This window comes from Bufo bufo, chromosome 9, assembly GCF_905171765.1.
Source record: "Bufo bufo chromosome 9, aBufBuf1.1, whole genome shotgun sequence".
NCBI lineage: Eukaryota > Metazoa > Chordata > Amphibia > Anura > Bufonidae > Bufo > Bufo bufo.
The window spans coordinates 227,499,324-227,523,432 of NC_053397.1; the positions used below are offsets into that span (position 1 = coordinate 227,499,324).

The window sequence follows — 24,109 nt, forward strand, 5'->3', positions numbered from 1 at the left end:
TATCTTCATTCAGCAGGGTCTGCGCTGACGTCACCACGTGCTGAGCGCGCTTATGTCATCAAAGGTCCTTTGGCAGGTCCTGTAAGAAGAAGAAAAGACGATGCTGGCTGCGCGATCAAGTGGATGAGGTGAGTTAATTATTTATTTTTTAACCCCTCAAGGCACATTTTACTATGCATTCTGTATTAAGAATGCTATTATTTCCCCTTATAACCATGTTATAAGGGAAAATAATACAGTAAATTGATTTTAACCACCTCAGCCCCCAGTGCTTAAACACCCTTAATGACCAGACCACTTTTTACACTTCTGACCTACACTACTTTCACTGTTTATTGCTCGGTCATGCAACTTACCACCCAAATGAATTTTACCTCCTTTTCTTCTCACTAATAGAGCTTTCATTTGGTGGTATTTCATTGCTGCTGACATTTTTACTTTTTTTGTTATTAATCGAAATTTAACGAATTTTTTGCAAAAAAAATGACATTTTTCACTTTCAGTTGTAAATTTTTTTTAAAAAACGACATCTATATATAAATTTTTCTCTAAATTTATTGTTCTACATGTCTTTGATAACAAAAAAAATGTTTGGGTAAAAAAAAAAATGGTTTGGGTAAAAGTTATAGCGTTTACAAACTATGGTACAAAAATGTGAATTTCCGCTTTTTGAAGCAGCTCTGACTTTCTGAACACCTGTCATGTTTCCTGAGGTTCTACAATGCCCAGACAGTAGAAAAACCCCACAAATAACCCCATTTCGGAAAGTAGACACCCGAAGGTATTCGCTGATGGGCATAGTGAGTTCATAGAACTTTTTATTTTTTGTCACAAGTTAGCGGAAAATGATTTTTTTATTAATTTTTTTTCCTTACAAAGTCTCATATTCCACTAACTTGTGACAAAAAATAAAAACTTCCATGAACTCACTATGCCCATCACGAAATACCTTGGGGTGTCTTCTTTCCAAAATGGGGTCACTTGTGGGGTAGTTATACTGCCCTGGCATTTTAGGGGCCCTAATGTGTGGGAAGTAGTTTGAAATCAAAATGTGTAAAAAATGCCCTGTGAAATCCTAAAGGTGCTCTTTGGAATATGGGCCCCTTTGCCCACCTAGGCTGCAAAAAAGTGTCACACATGTGGTATCGCCGTACTCAGGAGAAGTTGGGCAATGTGTTTTGGGGTGTCATTTTACATATACCCATGCTGGGTGAGATAAATATCTCGGTCAAATGCCAACTTTGTATAAAAATGGGAAAGGTCTTTTGCCGAGATATTTCTCTCACCCAGCATTGGTATATTTAAAATGACACCCCAAAACACATTGCCCAACTTCTCCTGAGTACGGCGATACCACATGTGTGACACTTTTTTGCAGCCTAGGTGGGCAAAGGGGCCCACATTCCAAAGAGCACCTTTCGGATTTCACAGGGCATTTTTTACACATTTTGATTTCAAACTACTTCTCACACATTAGGGCCCCTAAAATGCCAGGGCAGTATAACTACCCCACAAGTGACCCCATTTTGGAAAGAAGACACCCCAAGGTATTTCGTGATGGGCATAGTGAGTTCATGGAAGTTTTTATTTTTTGTCACAAGTTAGTGGAATATGAGACTTTGTAATAAAAAAAAAAAATCATCATTTTCCGCTAACTTGTGACAAAAAATTCTAGGAACTCGCCATGCCCATCACGGAATACCTTGGGGTGTCTTCTTTCCAAAATGGGGTCACTTGTGGGGTAGTTATACTGCCCTGGCATTTTAGGGAACCTAATGCGTGAGAAGTAGTTTGAAATCAAAATGTGTAAAAAATGCCCTGTGAAATCCGAAAGGTGCTCTTTGGAATGTGGGCCCCTTTGCCCACCTAGGCTGCAAAAAAGTGTCACACATCTGGTATCTCCGTACTCAGGAGAAGTTGGGCAATGTGTTTTGGGGTGTCTTTTTACATATACCCATGCTGGGTGAGAGAAATATCTCGGCAAAAGACAACTTTTCCCATTTTTTTATACAAAGTTGGCATTTGACCAAGATATTTATCTCACCCAGCATGGGTTTTGCGGATTTCCACGGATCCGCAAAACACATACGGACGTCTGAATGGAGCCCTACAGGGGGGTGATCAATGACAGGGGGGTAATCAGGGAGTCTATATGGGGTGATCACCCCCCGTCATTGATCACCCCCCTGTAAGGCTCCATTCAGACGTCCGTATGTGTTTTGCGTATCCGCGTTTTGCGGATCCACGGATCCGCAAAACACATACGGACGTTTGAATGGAGCCCTACAGGGGGGTGATCAATGACAGGGGGGTGATCAGGGAGTCTATATGGGGTGATCACCCCCCTGTCATTGATCACCCCCCTGTAAGGCTCCATTCAGACGTCCGTATGTGTTTTGCGGAGCCGATCCATGGATCAGTGGATCCGCAAAACACATACGGACCTCTGAATGGAGCCAGCCTTACAAGGGGGTGATCAATGACAGGGGTGATCAGGGAGTCTATATGGGGTGATCACCCCCCCGTCATTGATCACCCCCCTGTAAGGCTCCATTCAGACGTCCGTATGTGTTTTGCGGATCCGATGATCCATAAAACACATACGGACGTCTGAATGGAGCCTTACAGGGGGGTGATCAATGACAGGGGGGGTGATCAGGGAGTCTATATGGGGTGATCACCCCCCTGTAAGGCTCCATTCAGACGTCCGTATGTGTTTTGCGGATCCGATCCATGGATCCGTAAAATACATACGGATATCTGAATGGAGCCTTACAGGGGGGGTGATCAATGACAGGGGGATGATCAGGGAGTCTATATGGGGTGATCAGGGGTTAATAAGTGACGGGGGGGGGGGGGGGGTAGTGTAGTGTGGTGCTTTGTGCAAGATGACGCACAGATGCATCCAGGAGGAATGAATCGACCGCCGCCAGGACGCATCCGTGCGTTAGGCGGTCGGGAAGCGGTTAATGGGGTCCGGAGTCCCTATCATCTCCTAGCAACCATGCGTGAAAATCTCACCGCATCCGCATTTTCACTCATCCCTATTAATTTCTATCGGGCCTGCGTTGCGTGATTAACGCAGAATATAGAACAGGCTGCGATTTTCACACCGCAAAATCACCGCTCATGTGCACAGCCCCATTGAAGTGAATGGGTCCGGATTCAGTGCGGGTGCAATGCGTTCACCTCACGCATTGCACCTGCGCGGAATTCTTGCCCGTGTGAAAGAGGCCTAAGAATTTTCTAGAAAATGGGCATGGCCAGGCAGACAGAATATTACCATCTCACCTCGTTACGCCGTTTACAGTAGGACCAATGAAGCGCATTTAAATTATTGAAGCTCAGACCCCAGAAAAAGACCAGCGACCGTTACACATCCAGATAGTGAGTATAGAAAGTGCACCACATATCCATGCACTCCAAGTCCCTGGCCTCCAGCCCAGGTGCATATGAATTCCCTTGATCCGGTATCCAATAATCTAGAAAATCTTCCTGATGAGGTCGCTGCTGGGTGAATGTATGGAGAGGCAGCTGTGCACATCTCTGGCCAAGTCTATGGGGGTCTGTGTCTCCACCTCATTATGGAACCAGTCACATAGCAGGACAATGAATCACATGACTGCTGGGGGGCCCCTCTGGACCCTGCACCACATCTCTCCAGCATTCACGGTCCTCTTCTCTGGCCCGGACGCAGTTTCCATTCAAAGCAGGCAGCACCTGAGAGATGGAGAGAGTTGTCAGCTCCGCCTGTGATCTCCACATCCAGATGATGGACTCAAATGAAGGAGTGATTAGTGACACAGCAGTGAGGAGCCTGACCGATCCACCCAGGGCAAGAAAAGCCACCTCCCTGTGTCCACTATGCCGGAGAACCCGGACTCTTCATTCATTTACTGTACAGGCGGTCATTGCCCTCCATCACCTCCAAACTCCTCTCTCCTCCTTCAGACCATCCGTCCCTCCATCACCTCCAAACTCCTCTCTCCTTCAAACCACCCATCCCTCTCCAAACTCCTCCTCCTTCAGACCACCCATCCCTCTCCATCAGCTCCAGACTCCTCTCTCCTCCTTCAGACCACCCGTCCCTCTCCATCAGCTCCAGACTCCTCTCTCCTCCTTCAGACCACCCATCACCTCCAAACTCCTCCTCCTTCAGACCACCCATCCCTCTCCATCACCTCCAAACTCCTCCTTCAGACCACCCATCCCTCTCCAAACTCCTCTCTCCTCCTTCAGACCACCCGTCCCTCTCCATCATCTCCAAACTCCTCTCTCCTCCTTCAGACCACCCATCACCTCCAAACTCCTCCTCCTTTAGACCACCCATCCCTCTCCATCACCTCCAAACTCCTCCTTCAGACCACCCATCCCTCTCCAAACTCCTCTCTCCTCCTTTAGACCACCCGTCCCTCTCCATCACCTCCAGACTCCTCTCTCCTCCTTCAGACCACCCGTCCCTCTCCATCACCTTCAAACTCCTCTCTCCTCCTTCAGACCACCTGTCCTCTCTCCATCACCTCCAAACTCCTCTCTCCTCCTTCAGACCACCCGTCCCTCTCCATCACCTCCAGACTCCTCTCTCCTCCTTCAGACCACCCGTCCCTCTCCATCACCTCCAAACTCCTCTCACCTCTTTCAGACCACCCGTCTCTCTCCATCACCTCCAGACTCCTCTCTCCTCCTCCAGACCACCCATCCCTCTCCATCACCTCCAGACTCCTCTCTCCTCCTCCAGACCACCCATCCCTCTCCATCACCTCCAGACTCCTCTCTCCTCCTCCAGACTACCCGTCTCTCTCCATCACCTCCAAACTCCTCTCTCCTCCTCCAGACCACCCGTCCCTCTCCATCACCTCCAAACTCCTCTCTCCTCCTTCAGACCACCCGTCCCTCTCCATCACCTCCAGACTCCTCTCTCCTCCTCCAGACCACCCATCCCTCTCCATCACCTCCAGACTCCTCTCTCCTCCTCCAGACCACCCATCCCTCTCCATCACCTCCAGACTCCTCTCTCCTCCTCCAGACTACCCGTCCCTCTCCATCACCTCCAAACTCCTCTCTCCTCCTTCAGACCACCCGTCCCTCTCCATCAGTTCCAGACTCCTCTCTCCTCCATCAGACCACCCGTCCCTCTCCATCACCTCCAGACTCCTCTCTCCTCCTCCAGACTACCCGTCTCTCTCCATCACCTCCAAACTCCTCTCTCCTCCTTCAGACCACCCGTCCCTCTCCATCAGTTCCAGACTCCTCTCTCCTCCTCCAGACCACCCATCCCTCTCCATCACCTCCAGACTCCTCTCTCCTCCTCCAGACTACCCGTCTCTCTCCATCACCTCCAAACTCCTCTCTCCTCCTCCAGACCACCCGTCCCTCTCCATCACCTCCAAACTCCTCTCTCCTCCTCCAGACCACCCATCCCTCTCCATCACCTCCAGACTCCTCTCTCCTCCTCCAGACCACCCGTCTCTCTCCATCACCTCCAAACTCCTCTCTCCTCCTCCAGACCACCCGTCCCTCTCCATCACCTCCAAACTCCTCTCTCCTCCTCCAGACCACCCGTCCCTCTCCATCACCTCCAAACTCCTCTCACCTCTTTCAGACCACCCGTCTCTCTCCATCACCTCCAAACTCCTCCTTCAGACCACCCGTCCCTCTCCATCACCTCCAAACTCCTCTCTCCTCTTTCAGACCACCCGTCCCTCTCCATCAGTTCCAGACTCCTCTCTCCTCCAGACCACCTGTCCCTCTCCATCAGCTCCAGACTCCTCTCTCCTCCTCCAGACCACCCGTCCCTCTCCATCACCTCCAAACTCCTCTCTCCTCCATCAGACCACCCGTCCCTCTCCATCAGTTCCACATTCCCCCCAAACCCTTCTGTCCTTTTCCAAACTCCCCTCCCCCCCCTTCAGAACCCGCCTGTTTCCCACCCATCATTCATCTGAATCCGCGTCAGGCCTCGACCCTTGAGACACCAGTTTTACCTGGAATGTTCCTTTAATTACATTGCGCCGTCACTTTCCTTTCAGACAGACAATATGGCGCTCAGTGTCCGATTATAAAACAAAGCCTGAAGGACGTCGGCTCCAGGGTCACAAAACCAAACGCTGCCCGTCCCATATTTCAGGCCGAAAAAATGGTTGTCAGAGGATTTGCTCTATTGATTTCATACTTCAGCTAAATGGCTTCACAAATTGTCTCAGAACCCGAGCGCCATAAACGGCAGGACAAGCGGCAAATCATTCACAGAAAGCGGCAGCAGATGGACGACCCCTCCCCCACACATCTCCAGGGATAGCACCCTAATATCTGTGTTTTATATGGGGTAATGAAGGCTACAGTTCTGAAACTTAAAGCGACGTCCACCCTCAAGGTAATCGCTGGCAGCCGCCATCGCTGTACATATTCAGTTTATACTGCACATTCTTATTACGGTGGTGATGGAACCAGCACAGTGTTCACAGCAGCACAGAGTGTATCAGGAAGCACAGTCTGAGGCCAGTCTCCTGACCACTAACAGCTGACACTTGGGGAGACAGGAGGAATATGGAAGTCTCATTACCAGACATTTCCTGAAATATCATTACTTCATCTCAGTGAGAAGTGACGGCGCCATTCAAATACTAAGGTCCCCTCCCCCATCACACCGTTGTTGAACTAGACTGATTTGCTACACAGACTGAGTGACCACCGTCCAGTCACACACTGACCTTCTGTATAGTGTGACCTCACTGCCTTCCTGTGACATCACCATCCATTTAGATTGACCTGCTATATAGTGTGACCTCACCCTGTGACATCACCGTCCACTCAGACTGACCTGCTATGTAGTGTGACCTCACTGCTCTCACCCTGTGACATCACCATCCACTCAGACTGATCTTCTGTATAGTGTGACCTCACTGCTCTCACCCTGTGATATCACCGTCCACTCACAGACTGACCTTCTGTATAGTGTGACCTCACTGCTCTCAACCTGTGACATCACCGTCCACTCAGACTGACCTGCTATATAGTGTGACCTCACTGCTCTCAACCTGTGACATCACCGTCCACTCAGACTGACCTTCTGTATAGTGTGACCTCACTGCTCTCACCCTGTGACATCACCGTCCACTCACAGACTGACCTTCTGTATAGTGTGACCTCACTGCTCTCACCCTGTGACATCACCGTCTACTCAGACTGACCTGCTATATAGTGTGACCTCACTGCTCTCACCCTGTGACATCACCGTCCACTCAGACTGACCTTCTGTATAGTGTGACCTCACTGCTCTCACCCTGTGACATCACCGTCCACTCACAGACTGACCTTCTGTATAGTGTGACCTCACTGCTCTCACCCTGTGACATCCCCGTCCACTCAGACTGACCTTCTGTATAGTGTGACCTCACTGCTCTCACCCTGTGACATCACCGTCCACTCAGACTGATCTTCTGTATAGTGTGACCTCACTGCTCTCAACCTGTGACATCACCGTCCACTCAGACTGACCTGCTATATAGTGTGACCTCACTGCTCTCAACCTGTGACATCACCGTCCACTCAGACTGACCTTCTGTATAGTGTGACCTCACTGCTCTCACCCTGTGACATCACCGTCCACTCAGACTGACCTTCTGTATAGTGTGACCTCACTGCTCTCACCCTGTGACATCACCGTCCACTCACAGACTGACCTTCTGTATAGTGTGACCTCACTGCTCTCAACCTGTGACATCACCGTCCACTCAGACTGACCTGCTATATAGTGTGACCTCACTGCACTCACCCTGTGACATCACCGTCCACTCAGACTGACCTTCTGTATAGTGTGACCTCACTGCTCTCACCCTGTGACATCACCGTCCACTCACAGACTGACCTTCTGTATAGTGTGACCTCACTGCTCTCACCCTGTGACATCCCCGTCCACTCAGACTGACCTTCTGTATAGTGTGACCTCACTGCTCTCACCCTGTGACATCACCGTCCACTCACAGACTGACCTTCTGTATAGTGTGACCTCACTGCTCTCACCCTGTGACATCCCCGTCCACTCAGACTGACCTGCTATATAGTGTGACCTCACTGCTCTCACCCTGTGACATCACCGTCCACTCAGACTGACCTTCTGTATAGTGTGACCTCACTGCTCTCACCCTGTGACATCACCGTCCACTCAGACTGACCTGCTATATAGTGTGACCTCACTGCTCTCACCCTGTGACATCAGCGTTCACTCAGACTGACCTGCTATATAGTGTGACCTCACTGCTCTCACCCTGTGACATCACCGTCCACTCAGACTGACCTTCTGTATAGTGTGACCTCACTGCTCTCACCCTGTGACCTCACTGTCCACTCACAGACTGACCTTCTGTATAGTGTGACCTCACTGCTCTCACCCTGTGACCTCACTGTCCACTCACAGACTGACCTTCTGTATAGTGTGACCTCACTGCTCTCAACCTGTGACATCACCGTCCACTCAGACTGACCTGCTATATAGTGTGACCTCACTGCTCTCAACCTGTGACATCACCGTCCACTCAGACTGACCTTCTGTATAGTGTGACCTCACTGCTCTCACCCTGTGACATCACCGTCCACTCACAGACTGACCTTCTGTATAGTGTGACCTCACTGCTCTCACCCTGTGACATCACCGTCCACTCAGACTGACCTTCTGTATAGTGTGACCTCACTGCTCTCACCCTGTGACATCACCGTCCACTCAGACTGACCTGCTATATAGTGTGACCTCACTGCTCTCACCCTGTGACATCAGCGTTCACTCAGACTGACCTGCTATATAGTGTGACCTCACTGCTCTCACCCTGTGACATCACCGTCCACTCAGACTGACCTTCTGTATAGTGTGACCTCACTGCTCTCACCCTGTGACATCACCGTCCACTCACAGACTGACCTTCTGTATAGTGTGACCTCACTGCTCTCACCCTGTGACTTCACTGTCCACTCACAGACTGATCTTCTGTATAGTGTGACCTCACTGCTCTCACCCTGTGACTTCACCGTCCACTCAGACTGACCTGCTATATAGTGTGACCTCACTGCTCTCAACCTGTGACATCACCGTCCACTCAGACTGACCTTCTGTATAGTGTGACCTCACTGCTCTCACCCTGTGACTTCACTGTCCACTCAGACTGACCTTCTGTATAGTGTGACCTCACTGCTCTCACCCTGTGACATCACCGTCCACTCAGACTGACCTGCTATATAGTGTGACCTCACTGCTCTCACCCTGTGACATCAGCGTTCACTCAGACTGACCTGCTATATAGTGTGACCTCACTGCTCTCACCCTGTGACTTCACTGTCCACTCACAGACTGATCTTCTGTATAGTGTGACCTCACTGCTCTCACCCTGTGACATCACCGTCCACTCAGACTGATCTTCTGTATAGTGTGACCTCACTGCTCTCACCCTGTGACATCACCGTCCACTCAGACTGACCTTCTGTATAGTGTGACCTCACTGCTCTCACCCTGTGATATCACCGTCCACTCACAGACTGACCTTCTGTATAGTGTGACCTCACTGCTCTCAACCTGTGACATCACCGTCCACTCAGACTGACCTGCTATATAGTGTGACCTCACTGCTCTCAACCTGTGACATCACCGTCCACTCAGACTGACCTTCTGTATAGTGTGACCTCACTGCTCTCACCCTGTGACATCACCGTCCACTCACAGAGTGACCTTCTGTATATTGTGACCTCACTGCTCTCACCCTGTGACATCACCGTCCACTCACAGACCGACCTGCTATGTAGTGTGACCTCACTCCTCTCACCCTGTGACATCACGGTCCACTCAGACTGACCTGCTATGTAGTGTGACCTCACTGCTCTCACCCTGTGACATCACCGTCCACTCACAGACTGACCTTCTGTATAGTGTGACCTCACTGCTCTCACCCTGTGACATCACCATCCACTCACAGACTGACCTTCTGTATAGTGACCTCACTTCTCTCACCCTGTGATGTCACCATCCACTCACAGACTGCCCTGCTATGTAGTGTGACCTCACTGCTCTCACCCTGTGACATCACCGTCCATTCAGATTGACCTGCTATGTAGTGTGACCTCACCCTGTGACATCACCATCCATTCAGATTGACCTGCTATGTAGTGTGACCTCACTGCTCTCACCCTGTGACATCACCGTCCATTCAGGCTGACCTGCTATATAGTGTGACCTTGCTGCTGTCACATCACCGTCCGCTCACAGACTGACCTGCTGTATAGTGTGACCTCACTGCTTTCACCCTGTTACATCACCGTCCATTAAGATTGACCTGCTATATAGTGTGACCTCACTGCTCTCACCCTGTGACATCACCGTCCACTCAGACTGACCTTCTGTATAGTGTGACCTCACTTCTCTCACCCTGTGACATCACCGTCCACTCAGATTGCCCTGCTATGTAGTGTGACCTCACTGCTTTCATCCTGTGACTTCACTGTCCACTCAGACTGACCTGTATAGTGTGACCTCACTGCTCTCACCCTGTGACATCACTATCCACTCCCAGACTGCCCTGCTATGTAGTGTGACCTCACTGCTCTCATCCTGTGACATCACCGTCCATTCAGATTGACCTGCTGTAGTGTGACCTCACTGCCCTCAGCCTGTGACATCACCATCCATTCAGATTGACCTGCTATATAGTGTGACCTCACTGCCCTCCTGTGACATCACGATCCGCTCAATACCACAAGAATGTTTCCACATCACCAATCTGACCCCTGGAGCAAGGATTGAGCACAGGCCAGATCTGCAGTCACCTATAGATAGCGGCCATCACACAGGGCCGTATACATCATCTGAATGTCACGTCCACATCAGTGCTGGGCTTATGGTTATACTCAATTCACCTCCAGAGCTGCAGTCATATCTGTTGCTTTTCTGTGAGCAGAGCAGTGGTGCACTGTGCGACCTCTACCTTTTGCATGGAAGCCCGTACGGTTCCTCTAGTATGGAGGCCTCAGGGTGTCAGGCCCCGCTGGGCACTGTATATAAACGCCGACAACCTCCCAGGCTGCACCACTCTACAAATTTCATGACAAATTTCCTTATCACCCACTCCACTCAATTGCATGCAAAACCTGTGAAACTACAACTCTCAGCATGTCCAGACAATCCTCAGATATTGTTACAATCATGGGTCACTCACCCCGCACTGTGATACTAATGAGACCGTCTTCTTACAGTATGTTCAGCAGCCATGATGTCGTCTGCACACCCCCCCCCCCCCCCCCACAGGTGACCTCATTACACTGCACACATAATCCCACCCACAGATTGTCACATGACATGGATGATGGGAGTGGGACCTGAAGGTAAGAGCCTCCACCGCTGATCTCTAGTGATGGATAGGCGGCATTCTCAGTGATGTCACCGCTGATCTCTAGTGAATAGATAGGCTGCATTCTCAGTGATGTCACTGCTGATCTCTAGTGATGGATAGGCGGCATTCTCAGTGATGTCACCGCTGATCTCTAGTGAATAGATAGGCTGCATTCTCAGTGATGTCACCGCTGATCTCTAGTGATGGATAGGCTGCATTCTCAGTGATGTCACCGCTGATCTCTAGTGATGGATAGGCTGCATTCTCAGTGATGTCACCGCTTATCTCTAGTGAATGGATAGGCGGCATTCTCAGTGATGTCACCGCTGATCTCTAGTGATGGATAGGCTGCATTCTCAGTGATGTCACCGCTGATCTCTAGTGATGGATAGGCTGCATTCTCAGTGATGTCACCGCTGATCTCTAGTGATGGATAGGCGGTATTCTCAGTGATGGCACCGCTGATCTCTAGTGATGGATAGGCGGCATTCTCAGTGATGTCACCGCTGGTCTCTAGTGATCGATAGGCTGCATTCTCAGTGATGGCACCGCTGATCTCTAGTGATGGACAGGCGGCATTCTCAGTGATGTCACCGCTGATCTCTAGTGAATAGATAGGCTGCATTCTCAGTGATGTCACCGCTGATCTCTAGTGATGGATAGGCTGCATTCTCAGTGATGTCACCGCTGATCTCTAGTGATGGATAGGCTGCATTCTCAGTGATGTCACCGCTTATCTCTAGTGAATGGATAGGCTGCATTCTCAGTGATGTCACTGCTGATCTCTAGTGATGGATAGGCTGCATTCTCAGTGATGTCACCGCTGATCTCTAATGAATGGATAGGCTGCATTCTCAGTGATGTCACCGCTGATCTCTAGTGATGGATAGGCTGCATTCTCAGTGATGTCACCGCTGATCTCTAATGAATGGATAGGCTGCATTCTCAGTGATGTCACCGCTGATCTCTAGTGATGGATAGGCGGTATTCTCAGTGATGGCACCGCTGATCTCTAGTGAAGGGATAGGCTGCATTCTCAGTGATGTCACCGCTTATCTCTAGTTAATGGATAGGCTGCATTCTCAGTGATGTCACTGCTGATCTCTAGTGATGGATAGGCTGCATTCTCAGTGATGGCACCGCTGATCTCTAGTGAATGGATAGGCGGCATTCTCAGTGATGTCACCGCTGATCTCTAGTGATGGATAGGCTGCATTCTCAGTGATGTCACCGCTGATCTCTAGTGATGGATAGGCTGCATTCTCAGTAATGTCACCGCTGATCTCTAGTGAATGGATAGGCTGCATTCTCAGTAATGTCACCGCTGATCTCTAGTGATGGATAGGCGGCATTCTCAGTGATGTCACCGCTGGTCTCTAGTGATGGACAGGCGGCATTCTCAGTGATGTCACCGCTGATCTCTAGTGAATGGATAGGCTGCATTCTCAGTGATGTCACCGCTGATCTCTAGTGATGGATAGGCTGCATTCTCAGTGATGTCACCGCTGGTCTCTAGTGAATGAATAGGCAGCATTCTCAGTGATGTCACCGCTAGTCTCTAGTGAATGGATAGGCGGCATCCTCAGTGATGTCACCGCTGGTCTCTAGTGATGGACAGGCAGCATTCTCAGTGTTGTCACCGCTGATCTCTAGTGAACAGATAGGCGGCATTCTCAGTGATGTCACCGCTGATCTCTAGTGATGGATAGGCGGCATTCTCCGTGATGTCACCGCTGATCTCTAGTGATGGATAGGCGGCATTCTCAGTGAGGTCACAGCTGATCTCTAGTGATGGATAGGCGGCATTCTCAGTGATGTCACCGCTAGTCTCTAGTGAATGGATAGGCGGCATCCTCAGTGATGTCACCGCTGGTCTCTAGTGATGGACAGGCGGCATTCTCAGTGTTGTCACCGCTGATCTCTAGTGAACAGATAGGCGGCATTCTCAGTGATGTCACCGCTGATCTCTAGTGATGGATAGGCGGCATTCTCCGTGATGTCACCGCTGATCTCTAGTGATGGATAGGCGGCATTCTCAGTGAGGTCACAGCTGATCTCTAGTGATGGATAGGCGGCATTCTCAGTGATGTCACCGCTGATCTGTAGCCAATAGGAGGTTCCTCACTATATTTAGGATAGGAGACCTTGGACACGTGTTAGAGTAACTGTCGCCATCTGTTACTTTGTTACTTGAATCAACAGCTCATCATCTGAGTCAGAGCAGTACTGAGTTAATACCCCCACAGTGATGACCAGGTGTAATAGAGGTAAGATTACTTCTTATTTTATTCATCTCCCAAGATGCATCATTTCCAGTCGCCATTTTCTATTTTCCTTCCTGGGTGGAGCCTAATCATCATAAAACTATCTATTTGCACCTGTGTAGGGGAGGGGCCATTAGTGGGAGGAGTCTGACATCTCATCGCTATCGTGGGAAAATACTTGTCATGGAGGTAAAGGCCACGACCTGTGGGGGGTGAGCTCTGACTTCTGGGGCACAAAGAGTTTCCCCAAGTTCCTTCTGCACCTTTTAACAGTTGAAAAGGTGCCAAGTCCCAGCGGCCCCGGCTCCGCGCTCACAATAGAGTCCATGTGCTGGGGGTCACGCCCGCTCTGTCTCACTATCTAATTCTCTAATTGCAAACATAAAACAATATTTACATAAATTAAAAGCTGCAGAATGTCAGCGGCTCCTTTCGGCGTCACCGGAAGGCACTGAAGCCGAGCCAGGCGTTCTCACTGGTCACTGTGCCAAGAACCTCAAGGCTTCTTCATCTTCTTCACGGACGATGAACTTGAGGCGGATTCTCGTCTCTTCCGCTACGGGCAAAAAAAAGAGAAACGTCACCCACGCTGGTCACATGACATTCAGACCCAACCGGTGGTCTGTATCAAGATTAAAGCCCTGGAAACCACAGGGTTAACTCATAAAAACAATGAATGAAATAGAGTAACATGAGATAAAAATGTACAATGTATGAGAATGAGAATTATAAAGAAGGAGCACAATGAAAATACGTGGACAGTCATCCTCCCCCCTGAGATGGCTGATAACAGGGGGCAATAGACTGTATTCTCCTGTCCTACAGTCATCCTCTCCTCTGAAATGGCTGATAACAGGGGGCAATAGACTGTATTCTCCTGTCCTACAGTCATCCTCCCCCCTGAGATGGCTGATAACAGGGGGCAATAGACTGTATTCTCCTGTCCTACAGTCATCCTCCCCCCTGAGATGGCTGATAACAGGGGGCAATAGACTGTATTCTCCTGTCCTACAGTCATCCTCTCCCCTGAAATGGCTGATAACAGGGGGCAATAGACTGTATTCTCCTGTCCTACAGTCATCCTCTCCCCTGAAATGGCTGATAACAGGGGGCAATAGACTGTATTCTCCTGTCCTACAGTCATCTTCTCCCCTGAAATGGCTGATAACAGGGAGCAATAGACTGTATTCTCCTGTCGTACAGTCATCTTCTCCTCTGAAATGACTGATAACAGGGGGCAATAGACTGTATTCTCCTGTCCTACAGTCATCCTCTCCTCTGAAATGGCTGATAACAGGGGGCAATAGACTGTATTCTCCTGTCCTACAGTCATCCTCTCCCCTGAAATGGCTGATAACAGGGGGCAATAGACTGTATTCTCCTGTCCTACAGTCATCCTCTCCCCTGAAATGGCTGATAACAGGGGGCAATAGACTGTATTCTCCTGTCCTACAGTCATCCTCTCCCCTGAAATGGCTGATAACAGGGGGCAATAGACTGTATTCTCCTGTCCTACAGTCATCCTCTCCCCTGAAATGGCTGATAACAGGGAGCAATAGATTGTATTCTCCTGTCCTACAGTCATCCTCTCCCCTGAAATGGCTGATAACAGGGAGCAATAGACTGTATTCTCCTGTCCTACAGTCATCCTCTCCCCTGAAATGGCTGATAACAGGGGGCAATAGACTGTATTCTCCTGTCCTACAGTCATCCTCTCCCCTGAAATGGCTGATAACAGGGGGCAATAGACTGTATTCTCCTGTCCTACAGTCATCCTCTCCCCTGAAATGGCTGATAACAGGGAGCAATAGATTGTATTCTCCTGTCCTACAGTCATCCTCTCCCCCTGAAATGGCTGATAACAGGGGGTAATAGACTGTATTCTCCTGTCCTACAGTCATCCTCTCCTCTGAAATGGCTGATAACAGGAAGCAATTGACTATATTCTCCTGTCCTACAGTCATCCTCTCCCCCTGAAATGGCTGATAACAGGGAGCAATAGACTGTATTCTCCTGTCCTACAGTCATCCTCTCCCCTGAAATGGCTGATAACAGGGGGCAATAGACTGTATTCTCCTGTCCTACAGTCATCCTCTCCTCTGAAATGGCTGATAACAGGGAGCAATAGATTGTATTCTCCTGTCCTACAGTCATCCTCTCCCCTGAAATGGCTGATAACAGGGGGCAATAGACTGTATTCTCCTGTCCTACAGTCATCCTCTCCCCTGAAATGGCTGATAACAGGGGGCAATGGACTGTATTCTCCTGTCCTACAGTCATCCTCCCCCCTGAAATGGCTGATAACAGGGGGCAATAGACTGTATTCTCCTGTCCTACAGTCATCCTCTCCTCTGAAATGGCTGATAACAGGGGGCAATAGACTGTATTCTCCTGTCCTACAGTCATCCTCTCCTCTGAAATGGCTGATAACAGGGGGCAATAGACTGTATTCTCCTGTCCTACAGTCATTCACTCCCCAGATGTAGATAAGAATGGCGGGGGGCTTGTCGGCAGATATTTGCGGTTTCCCCTCAGAATTTTCCTTAATTTCCATAAGACAATGAAGAATCATTTTTCAATTGTGTCATATGATGAAATTTATCTGAGCAGCATAAGTATTAGCGCCCCCGGCCAAATGCTCAGAGCCCCCACCCCCCTGCAGAGGGTTAACCATTCACTGCACGTTGCAAACTCACTGAGGCCTGGAGGAGCCGACCTACAGAGCGGAGCTCGGTTCAGAAGGTACAGGGGGTTTTAGAACGCCTTACACTCTCCAGAATGTTGCAGGGCTCTGCATCTTTCCCATTTTTTATACTAATCGCTACAGTATTTAAAAGTGTGTAGTAAAGTGGGCGTGGTTACCAATTGTAATGAGTTTCACTTCTCACCCTTTTAGCTAAGATCAAGTCTAGTATCTGTTCTTATCAGTCTGCCTTGACTGCCGGCCCAGGTCCTTTGGGTGCCCCCTGCACTCTGACTTTGAGCATAGTTGATTAAATTCAGCTTCAGCTCACTGCTGCTATTGGGTGTAGGGCTATTCCCCAGGGAACAAGAGTGCTCTGGTCTCCGACCTCCTCTTGGCCTGTGGCTTAATAGTCTTGGTGTACGACGTTAGACAGTGCTTACTTGGATCTCGATAGCCGAAGACAACGACGACTGAAAGATTTTCTCCGACTGCAATCAAGGAGAAGATCTTTGTGAAGACTCAACAAGGAACCCAGACGACGAGGACTGAAGACTTCGGCCTGAAGGTCTTCGACTTCGGGGAACCCCGGCGAGGAAAAGAAGCTCGGCGAAGACCTTCCCTGGAATAAGCTCCGCCCAGCAAGAAGGAATCTGCATAGCCCCACCCACCAGTGGCAAAAGGGGACACTGAGAAGATTCTTCAGTGATGCTACAGAAGGAAGAAAGGCCACGGAAGAGGCCCACCAGGACACTTCAGCCTCCACTTCATTGGCTACTAACCCGGCGGCACCCGTTCCCCTGAAGCAACGGGAAAGCAAGAAGCCCAGGCAGACCGTTGTCCTGAAGCTGAAGTAAGTGGACGGGAGAGTGCCAGACATGAGCAAGGACGTGTTTGGCAAGAAGATGGTCAGGGAACAGGGATTTGCAAAGCCAGAAGTGGTGAGCATCCATTAGTTCTTCGCAGGGATGTTCTGGATCACTTTTGCTTCCGTGGCCATCTGCAAAAGGTACTGGGAGATGGTCAAAGCAGCGAGACCGGAATCCCCTTTTAGGCACTTTGTGGGCAGCTGCCCCGTACAAAGGGAAGAAAGGAGAGTAATCGTCTCTATGCGGAATCCACACATCACAGGCAAGGACATCGTCACCTTCCTGAAGCGGTTCTGCACCGTGGTGAGGGACCCCACCCACATCTTGGACAGAAACGGCTTCTGGACCGTCAAGTGGTTTGTCATCGTCCGCCTCAACAAAGAACCTTCAGACCCGGATGGCGTACAGCACCTGCCACAGTCATTCTCCCTGGGCAACTCTTTGGCCCTCATCTACTACCCCGATATGCCGCAGGTCTGCAGGAAATGCAGCAAGAAGGGCAACCAGATGAAGGACTGCAAGGAGGACGCCTGCAGAATTTGTCATATGGCAGGACACGACTTCAAGGACTGCCCGAAGAAGACGGTATGCAATCTGTGCGGTCTGGCCTCCCACGTCTACAAGGACTGCCCTAGGAGGGAATGCACCTGGGAAGCCATCGCAGCCAGAGCTCCGGCCAACGGGAACCCCATCCCAACCTTAACTCCGGCGGTGACCAAACCTTAGGTGAAACCACCTAGGAAGGAGGGTAAGCAGACATCTGCCCCTGGCCACGCTCCCGTGTCCTCCCTTTCCCGCCCAACCCCCTCGCTCCCCGTCACCACCACCACTGAGGCAGTCCAAATCCATCTGCCCATCGTAACCTCAGTGGCACCTCCCCGTGCCGACAGCCCAACCCGCCTCATTGTCACCACAGCAGCAGCACTAACCGCCCCTCCAGCTGCTGCAGTCTCCTACGAGGAGGAATATCCCGCTCTCTTGTACCCAGGTGTCCAACTAAGAAAGAGGAAGAGAAAGGAGAGGGACAGCCCAGTCGCCGACCACTCCAAGAAAAAGATGATCGAGGCGGTGGAAGATCCCCTGCCCGACAAAGAAGAAAAAAATGGAGCAGCAGGTGGAGGAACAGGCAGTCGCCGACGGGGCCCCCGACCAGCAAGGCCCCCAGACCACCGAAACCCTCGACGAGACCGACGTGGAGGAAATAGTGGCCAAAGGGGGAACCGCCGACCCGCAAGCCCTCCAGACAACCATAGCCGAAATCGAAGCCCAGGTCCAGCTGCTGCAGAGGCCACCCGCAGACAGCGGACAAGAGAAAGAGAAGTCGCCGGACGACCGGGGTGGGAACTAAGTTGTATCATTTCCGCTAACCTATTTATTGTCCTACATGATGGCAAATTTTAACCTTTTTTCCATAAATGTTAGGAGCATTAGGGATGGGTCCAGGTGTCAGACAGTACTAACTTTTCTTGCTTCCCAGGTTGCCGACGTGTACATGTTGCAGGAGTGTGCTTTGCCCCCCTCTAGGTCTCACAACCATCTGGCCGGGCGGTGGTCCCATGGCCCACCCTACTGGTCCGGTGGTGGCGAATGACAAATGTTTGTTTGAATGGACTAGTGACTGGTGGGAGTACGTTAAATTCCAGTTTCGTTGTTTGTTTCAGGCCAAACAACAACAGGCGTGTGAGAAGAAGAGGGTCTTCAGAAAGCTGCAGCGTGAGCTGCGGTCCCTGCAACACCTTCACCGGTGCGGCTGGAGCGTCAGAGAGGAGCTGGAGGAGACCAAGAGGAGCCTGAAAAGGCACTTTGAGGAGGAATCCAAGCGAATCATCTTCCACTCCAAAGTGGAGAACCTGGAAAAGGGTGAGAAGTGTAACTTGTTCTTTTTCAGGAAACTCCACGCCGGCCACATGACCCTGAACGAACTTCGAGACAAGGATGGCAACTTACGATCAGGGAAGGATGAAGTGATGGGAGTCGTCACAGACTGCTACAGCGACCTCTACTCCCTGAAGAACACCGACCCAAAAGTCGCTGATAAATTCCTGTCAGGTATAACTAACCATCGTGACCCTGCAGGTGCGGAGGCAATAGATGACCCCCTGACGGTGGGGGAGGTGCTCTCTGCTGCTAGATCCTTTCGGTCCGGCAGGACCCCGGGCAGTGACGGCCTCCCAGCGGAGCTCTATGTAGCACTGGGGGATCTGATTTGTCCGGACCTGCTGGAACTCTATGAGGAGATGGTGGTGGAGGGTAGGATGCCCCCATCATTGAGTGAAGGAATGATCACGATCTTGTATAAGCGGAAGGGGGAGAGATGTGACTTGAAAAACTGGCGTCCCATCTCTCTCCTGAACGTGGACTACAAGATCCTCGCCAAGGTGCTAGCCAACCGGCTGAAGGTAGTCATCGGCAGAATCGTCCCCCCGGATCAGACCTGCGGCATCCCTGGGCGCAGGATCGCAGACAGTCTCGCTCTCATGAGAGACACGGTATAATGCATCAAAGACCGCCGTGTTCACACGGCCCTGGTCAGCCTTAATCAGGAGAAGGCCTTTGACCGAGTGTCTCATGAATTCATGGGCAAGGCATTGCGCAAGCTGGGTCTGGGCAGGAGGTTCTGTTTGTTTGTTAACCTTGTGGACCTTGACATTTGCAGCACGGTGCAGGTGAACGGCTGGAAGACTGACCCCTTTCCAGTGCGCTCTGGGGTCAGACAAGGCTGCCCTCTTTCACCTCTCCTTTTTGTTTGCGTTATAGAACTCTTTGCGGAGTCTATCCGGCAGAATGGAGAGATCAGAGGGATCACCGCACCAGGACTCGGACACTACGAGATCAAGTGCTCGCTGTACATAGACGACGTGACCGACTTCTGCGCTGACCAGCGTTCGCTGACTGCACTCGTGCAGACCTGCGAGGAGTTCCGACAGTCAACTGCGGGAAGTCGGAAGCCATGCTCTTCGAGGACTGGCAACTGGCTTCTTCTGCCCCCTTCCCATTTACCATCAAATCAGACTTCATCAAGATCCTGGAAGTCTGGTTCGGGAAGGAAGGCGCAGCCCTAAAGTCTTGGGAAGAACGCTTGGCCAAAGTCAACCAGAGAATCGGCCTGTGGAGCCTCAGACAACTCACTATTGAGAGCAAAGCACTGGTCCTGCGTAACGAAGTTCTGCCGGTGCTCCAGTACACCGCACAGGCATGGCCCCCTCTTGCCACTGTTTTCATGGCCATCACCAGGACAGTGTTTCGCTTCATCTGGGGATCTAAGATGGACAGAGTGAAACGAGCCATCATGTACAAAGAGCCCCGCAAGGGCGGAAAGGGCATTCCGGACCTGCCCACCTTACTGCGGATCGCCTTTGTTTGTGACAGCGTTCGTCGGACTCTGAGAACAGCCAACGGCTCTGCGGGCAAGGCTATGTCCCGCTTCTTCCTCCTGCCCTTCTGGAGGGGTCTGGGCTGGGATAAGTGGGACAGCTCCATCCCTTACAACTGGCACCCTCCCTGGTTGTACTGGGACGTCGTCAGGTTTGTGAGGGAACATCAGCTGGAGGGCCTCAAACCCGACTTGTGGAAACCAAAGACTATCCACAAGCTCATCAGAGCAAAGGATGCGGTGGAGTCAATTCCAGGGTCCATGACGACACCCTACAGACAGTTTGGACTAATGTGTCGTCAGACAGGTTAACCAACAGGCACAAGGCCATACAGGGAGGACTGCCAATTTGGTCATTTATGCACGCCCGCAACCTGTGCAAAACCCGGTACTGCCCCAGGTGCCCCTTCGTGAAGGAAACATCGTACCACCTGTTTTGGGAGTGCCGCTTTGCACAGCGCCTGTTGGATGCCCTGAAACGAACTCAAAGACTCAGTGCCCAGAAACAGCCTGCAATACACTTCGGTGCTGTACGGACTATTTCCTGGGACTCATACTGTTGGAGGCCTCCGGGAGGCCTGGCGCCGTATGAACTGTTTTAAGGACGCTATTTGGTTTGCTAGGAACCGGCTCATCCTCAGGAGGGAGAACAAGTCCGTCCTGCACTGCCGCAGACTTATCCACAGTCTGCTGCGGGACTACAACATCTCGGACGTTGACGAGGAAGAAGAGGACTAAACCCCTCTCCTCCCGTTTGTTTCTGTCTTCTCAATAAAGCTGAGGGCATGTGATCCCCCCTCCCATCCCCCTCCCCTAATCACTGTCTAAACGCTTTGTTGGAAGGTTTTGTGATTGAACAGGTATGCTAGTGTAGCATGCATTGCGATGTATAGTGTAGGCTAGCCTGAGCTGCGTCACAGTACTAAAGTATGTATAACGACTGATTGTAATAAAGGTGTTTTCAATGAAGTTTCACTTAACATATATAGATAACTAAGAGTACAATATGCAATATTCACCTACAGATATATATAACTGGGAGAGAACATATAGAGTAACAGTGTAATATATAGTATCCATGTAGAGATACACCTGTATATACAGTGCCTTGAAAACTTATTCATAACCTTTGAACTTTTCCACATTTTTTCATGTTACACCTAAAAACTTAGAAGGGTTTTCCGAGATTTTAATACTGATGACTTATCCTCTGGATAGGTCACCAGTATCTGATTGGTGGTGGTCCGACATCTGGGACCCCCGCTGATCAGCAGTTTCAGAAGGCAGTGGGGCTCGCAGTGGCATTGCCGCCTTCATGCAGCTTTTCCGAGGCCAGTGACGACGAGTTCATCTGTCAGGTGGCCCAGGAGCAGCTCAGCCCCATAGAAGTGAATGGGACAGAGCGTGAGCTGAGAGCAGGCCGCGGTGCTCACAGATGATCGGCGGGGGTCCTGGTCGCTGAACCCCACCAATCAGATACTGATGACCTATTCAGAAAAAGCCACAGGAGCTAGAGAGAGAGGAGACGCTGGAGGGGGGCAAAGCCACAGGAGCTAGAGAGAGAGGAGACGCTGGAGGGGGGCAAAGCCACAGGAGCGAGCGAGAGAGAGAGAGAGAGAGAGAGAGGAGACGCTGGAGGGGGGCAAAGCCACAGGAGCGAGAGAGAGAGAGAGAGAGAGAGGAGATGCTGGAGGGGGGCAAAGCCACAGGAGCGAGAGAGAGAGGAGATGCTGGAGGGGGTAAAGCCAAAGGAGCGAGAGAGAGAGAGAGAGAGAGAGAGAGAGAGAGGAGACGCTGGAGGGGGGTAAAGCCACAGGAGCGAGAGAGAGAGGAGACGCTGGAGGGGGGCAAAGCCACAGGAGCGAGAGAGAGAGAGAGGGGAGATGCTGGAGGGGGGCAAAGCCACAGGAGCGAGAGAGAGAGGAGATGCTGGAGGGGGTAAAGCCAAAGGGGAGAGAGAGAGAGAGAGAGAGAGAGAGAGAGAGAGGAGACGCTGGAGGGGGGTAAAGCCACAGGAGCGAGAGAGAGAGGAGACGCTGGAGGGGGTAAAGCCAAAGGAGCGAGAGAGAGAGAGAGAGAGAGAGAGAGAGAGAGGAGACGCTGGAGGGGGGTAAAGCCACAGGAGCGAGAGAGAGAGGAGACGCTGGAGGGGGGCAAAGCCACAGGAGCGAGCGAGAGAGAGAGAGAGAGAGAGAGAGAGAGAGAGAGAGAGAGAGAGAGAGAGAGAGAGGAGACGCTGGAGGGGGGCAAAGCCACAGGAGCGAGAGAGAGAGAGAGGGGAGATGCTGGAGGGGGGCAAAGCCACAGGAGCGAGAGAGAGAGGAGATGCTGGAGGGGGTAAAGCCAAAGGGGAGAGAGAGAGAGAGAGAGAGAGAGAGAGGAGACGCTGGAGGGGGGTAAAGCCACAGGAGCGAGAGAGAGAGGAGACGCTGGAGGGGGGCAAAGCCACAGGAGCTAGAGAGAGAGGAGACGCTGGAGGGGGGTAAAGCCACAGGAGCTAGAGAGAGAGAGGAGACGCTGGAGGGGGGTAAAGCCACAGGAGCTGGAGAGAAGAGAGGAGACGCTGGAGGGGGGCAAAGCCACAGGAGCTAGAGAGAGAGGAGACGCTGGAGGGGGGTAAAGCCACAGGAGCTAGAGAGAGAGGAGACGCTGGAGGGGGGCAAAGCCACAGGAGCTAGAGAGAGAGAGGAGACGCTGGAGGGGGGTAAAGCCACAGGAGCTGGAGAGAAGAGAGGAGACGCTGGAGGGGGTAAAGCCACAGGAGCTGGAGAGAAGAGAGGAGACGCTGGAGGGGGGTAAAGCCACAGGAGCGAGAGAGAGAGAGGAGACGCTGGAGGGGGTAAAGCCACAGGAGCGAGAGAGAGAGGAGACGCTGGAGGGGGGTAAAGCCACAGGAGCTGGAGAGAAGAGAGGAGACGCTGGAGGGGGGTAAAGCCACAGGAGCGAGAGAGAGAGGAGACGCTGGAGGGGGGTAAAGCCACAGGAGCTGGAGAGAAGAGAGGAGACGCTGGAGGGGGGTAAAGCCACAGGAGCGAGAGAGAGAGAGGAGACGCTGGAGGGGGGTAAAGCCACAGGAGCGAGAGAGAGAGAGGAGACGCTGGAGGGGGGTAAAGCCACAGGAGCTGAAGAGAGAGAGGAGACGCTGGAGGGGGGTAAAGCCACAGGAGCGAGAGAGAGAGAGGAGACGCTGGAGGGGGGTAAAGCCACAGGAGCGAGAGAGAGAGGAGATGCTGGGGGGGTAAAGCCACAGGAGCTGGAGAGAAGAGAGGAGACGCTGGAGGGGGGTAAAGCCACAGGAGCGAGAGAGAGAGGAGACGCTGGAGGGGGGTAAAGCCACAGGAGCTGGAGAGAAGAGAGGAGACGCTGGAGGGGGTAAAGCCACAGGAGCTGGAGAGAGAGGAGACGCTGGAGGGGTAAAGCCCCAGGAGCTGAAGAGAGGAGACGCTGGAGGGGGTAAAGCCACAGGAGCTGAAGAGAGGAGACGCTGGAGGGGGGTAAAGCCACAGGAGCGAGAGAGAGAGAGGAGACGCTGGAGGGGGGCAAAGCCACAG

At 51.5% G+C, this 24,109-nt stretch overlaps 1 protein-coding gene across 1 annotated transcript in view; it reads right to left on the reverse strand.

Annotated features, from left to right (window-relative positions):
• Positions 1-13,640: 13,640 nt before the first annotated feature.
• The window catches only part of DMAP1 (DNA methyltransferase 1 associated protein 1), a 57,735-nt gene continuing 47,266 nt past the window's right edge, over positions 13,641-24,109 (reverse strand). Inside the window, exon 11 of the mRNA XM_040407390.1 lies at positions 13,641-14,189. Within this exon, the coding sequence (XP_040263324.1) occupies positions 14,130-14,189 (60 nt within the window). The 3' untranslated portion in view covers positions 13,641-14,129. The remainder of the gene's footprint in view (positions 14,190-24,109) is intronic.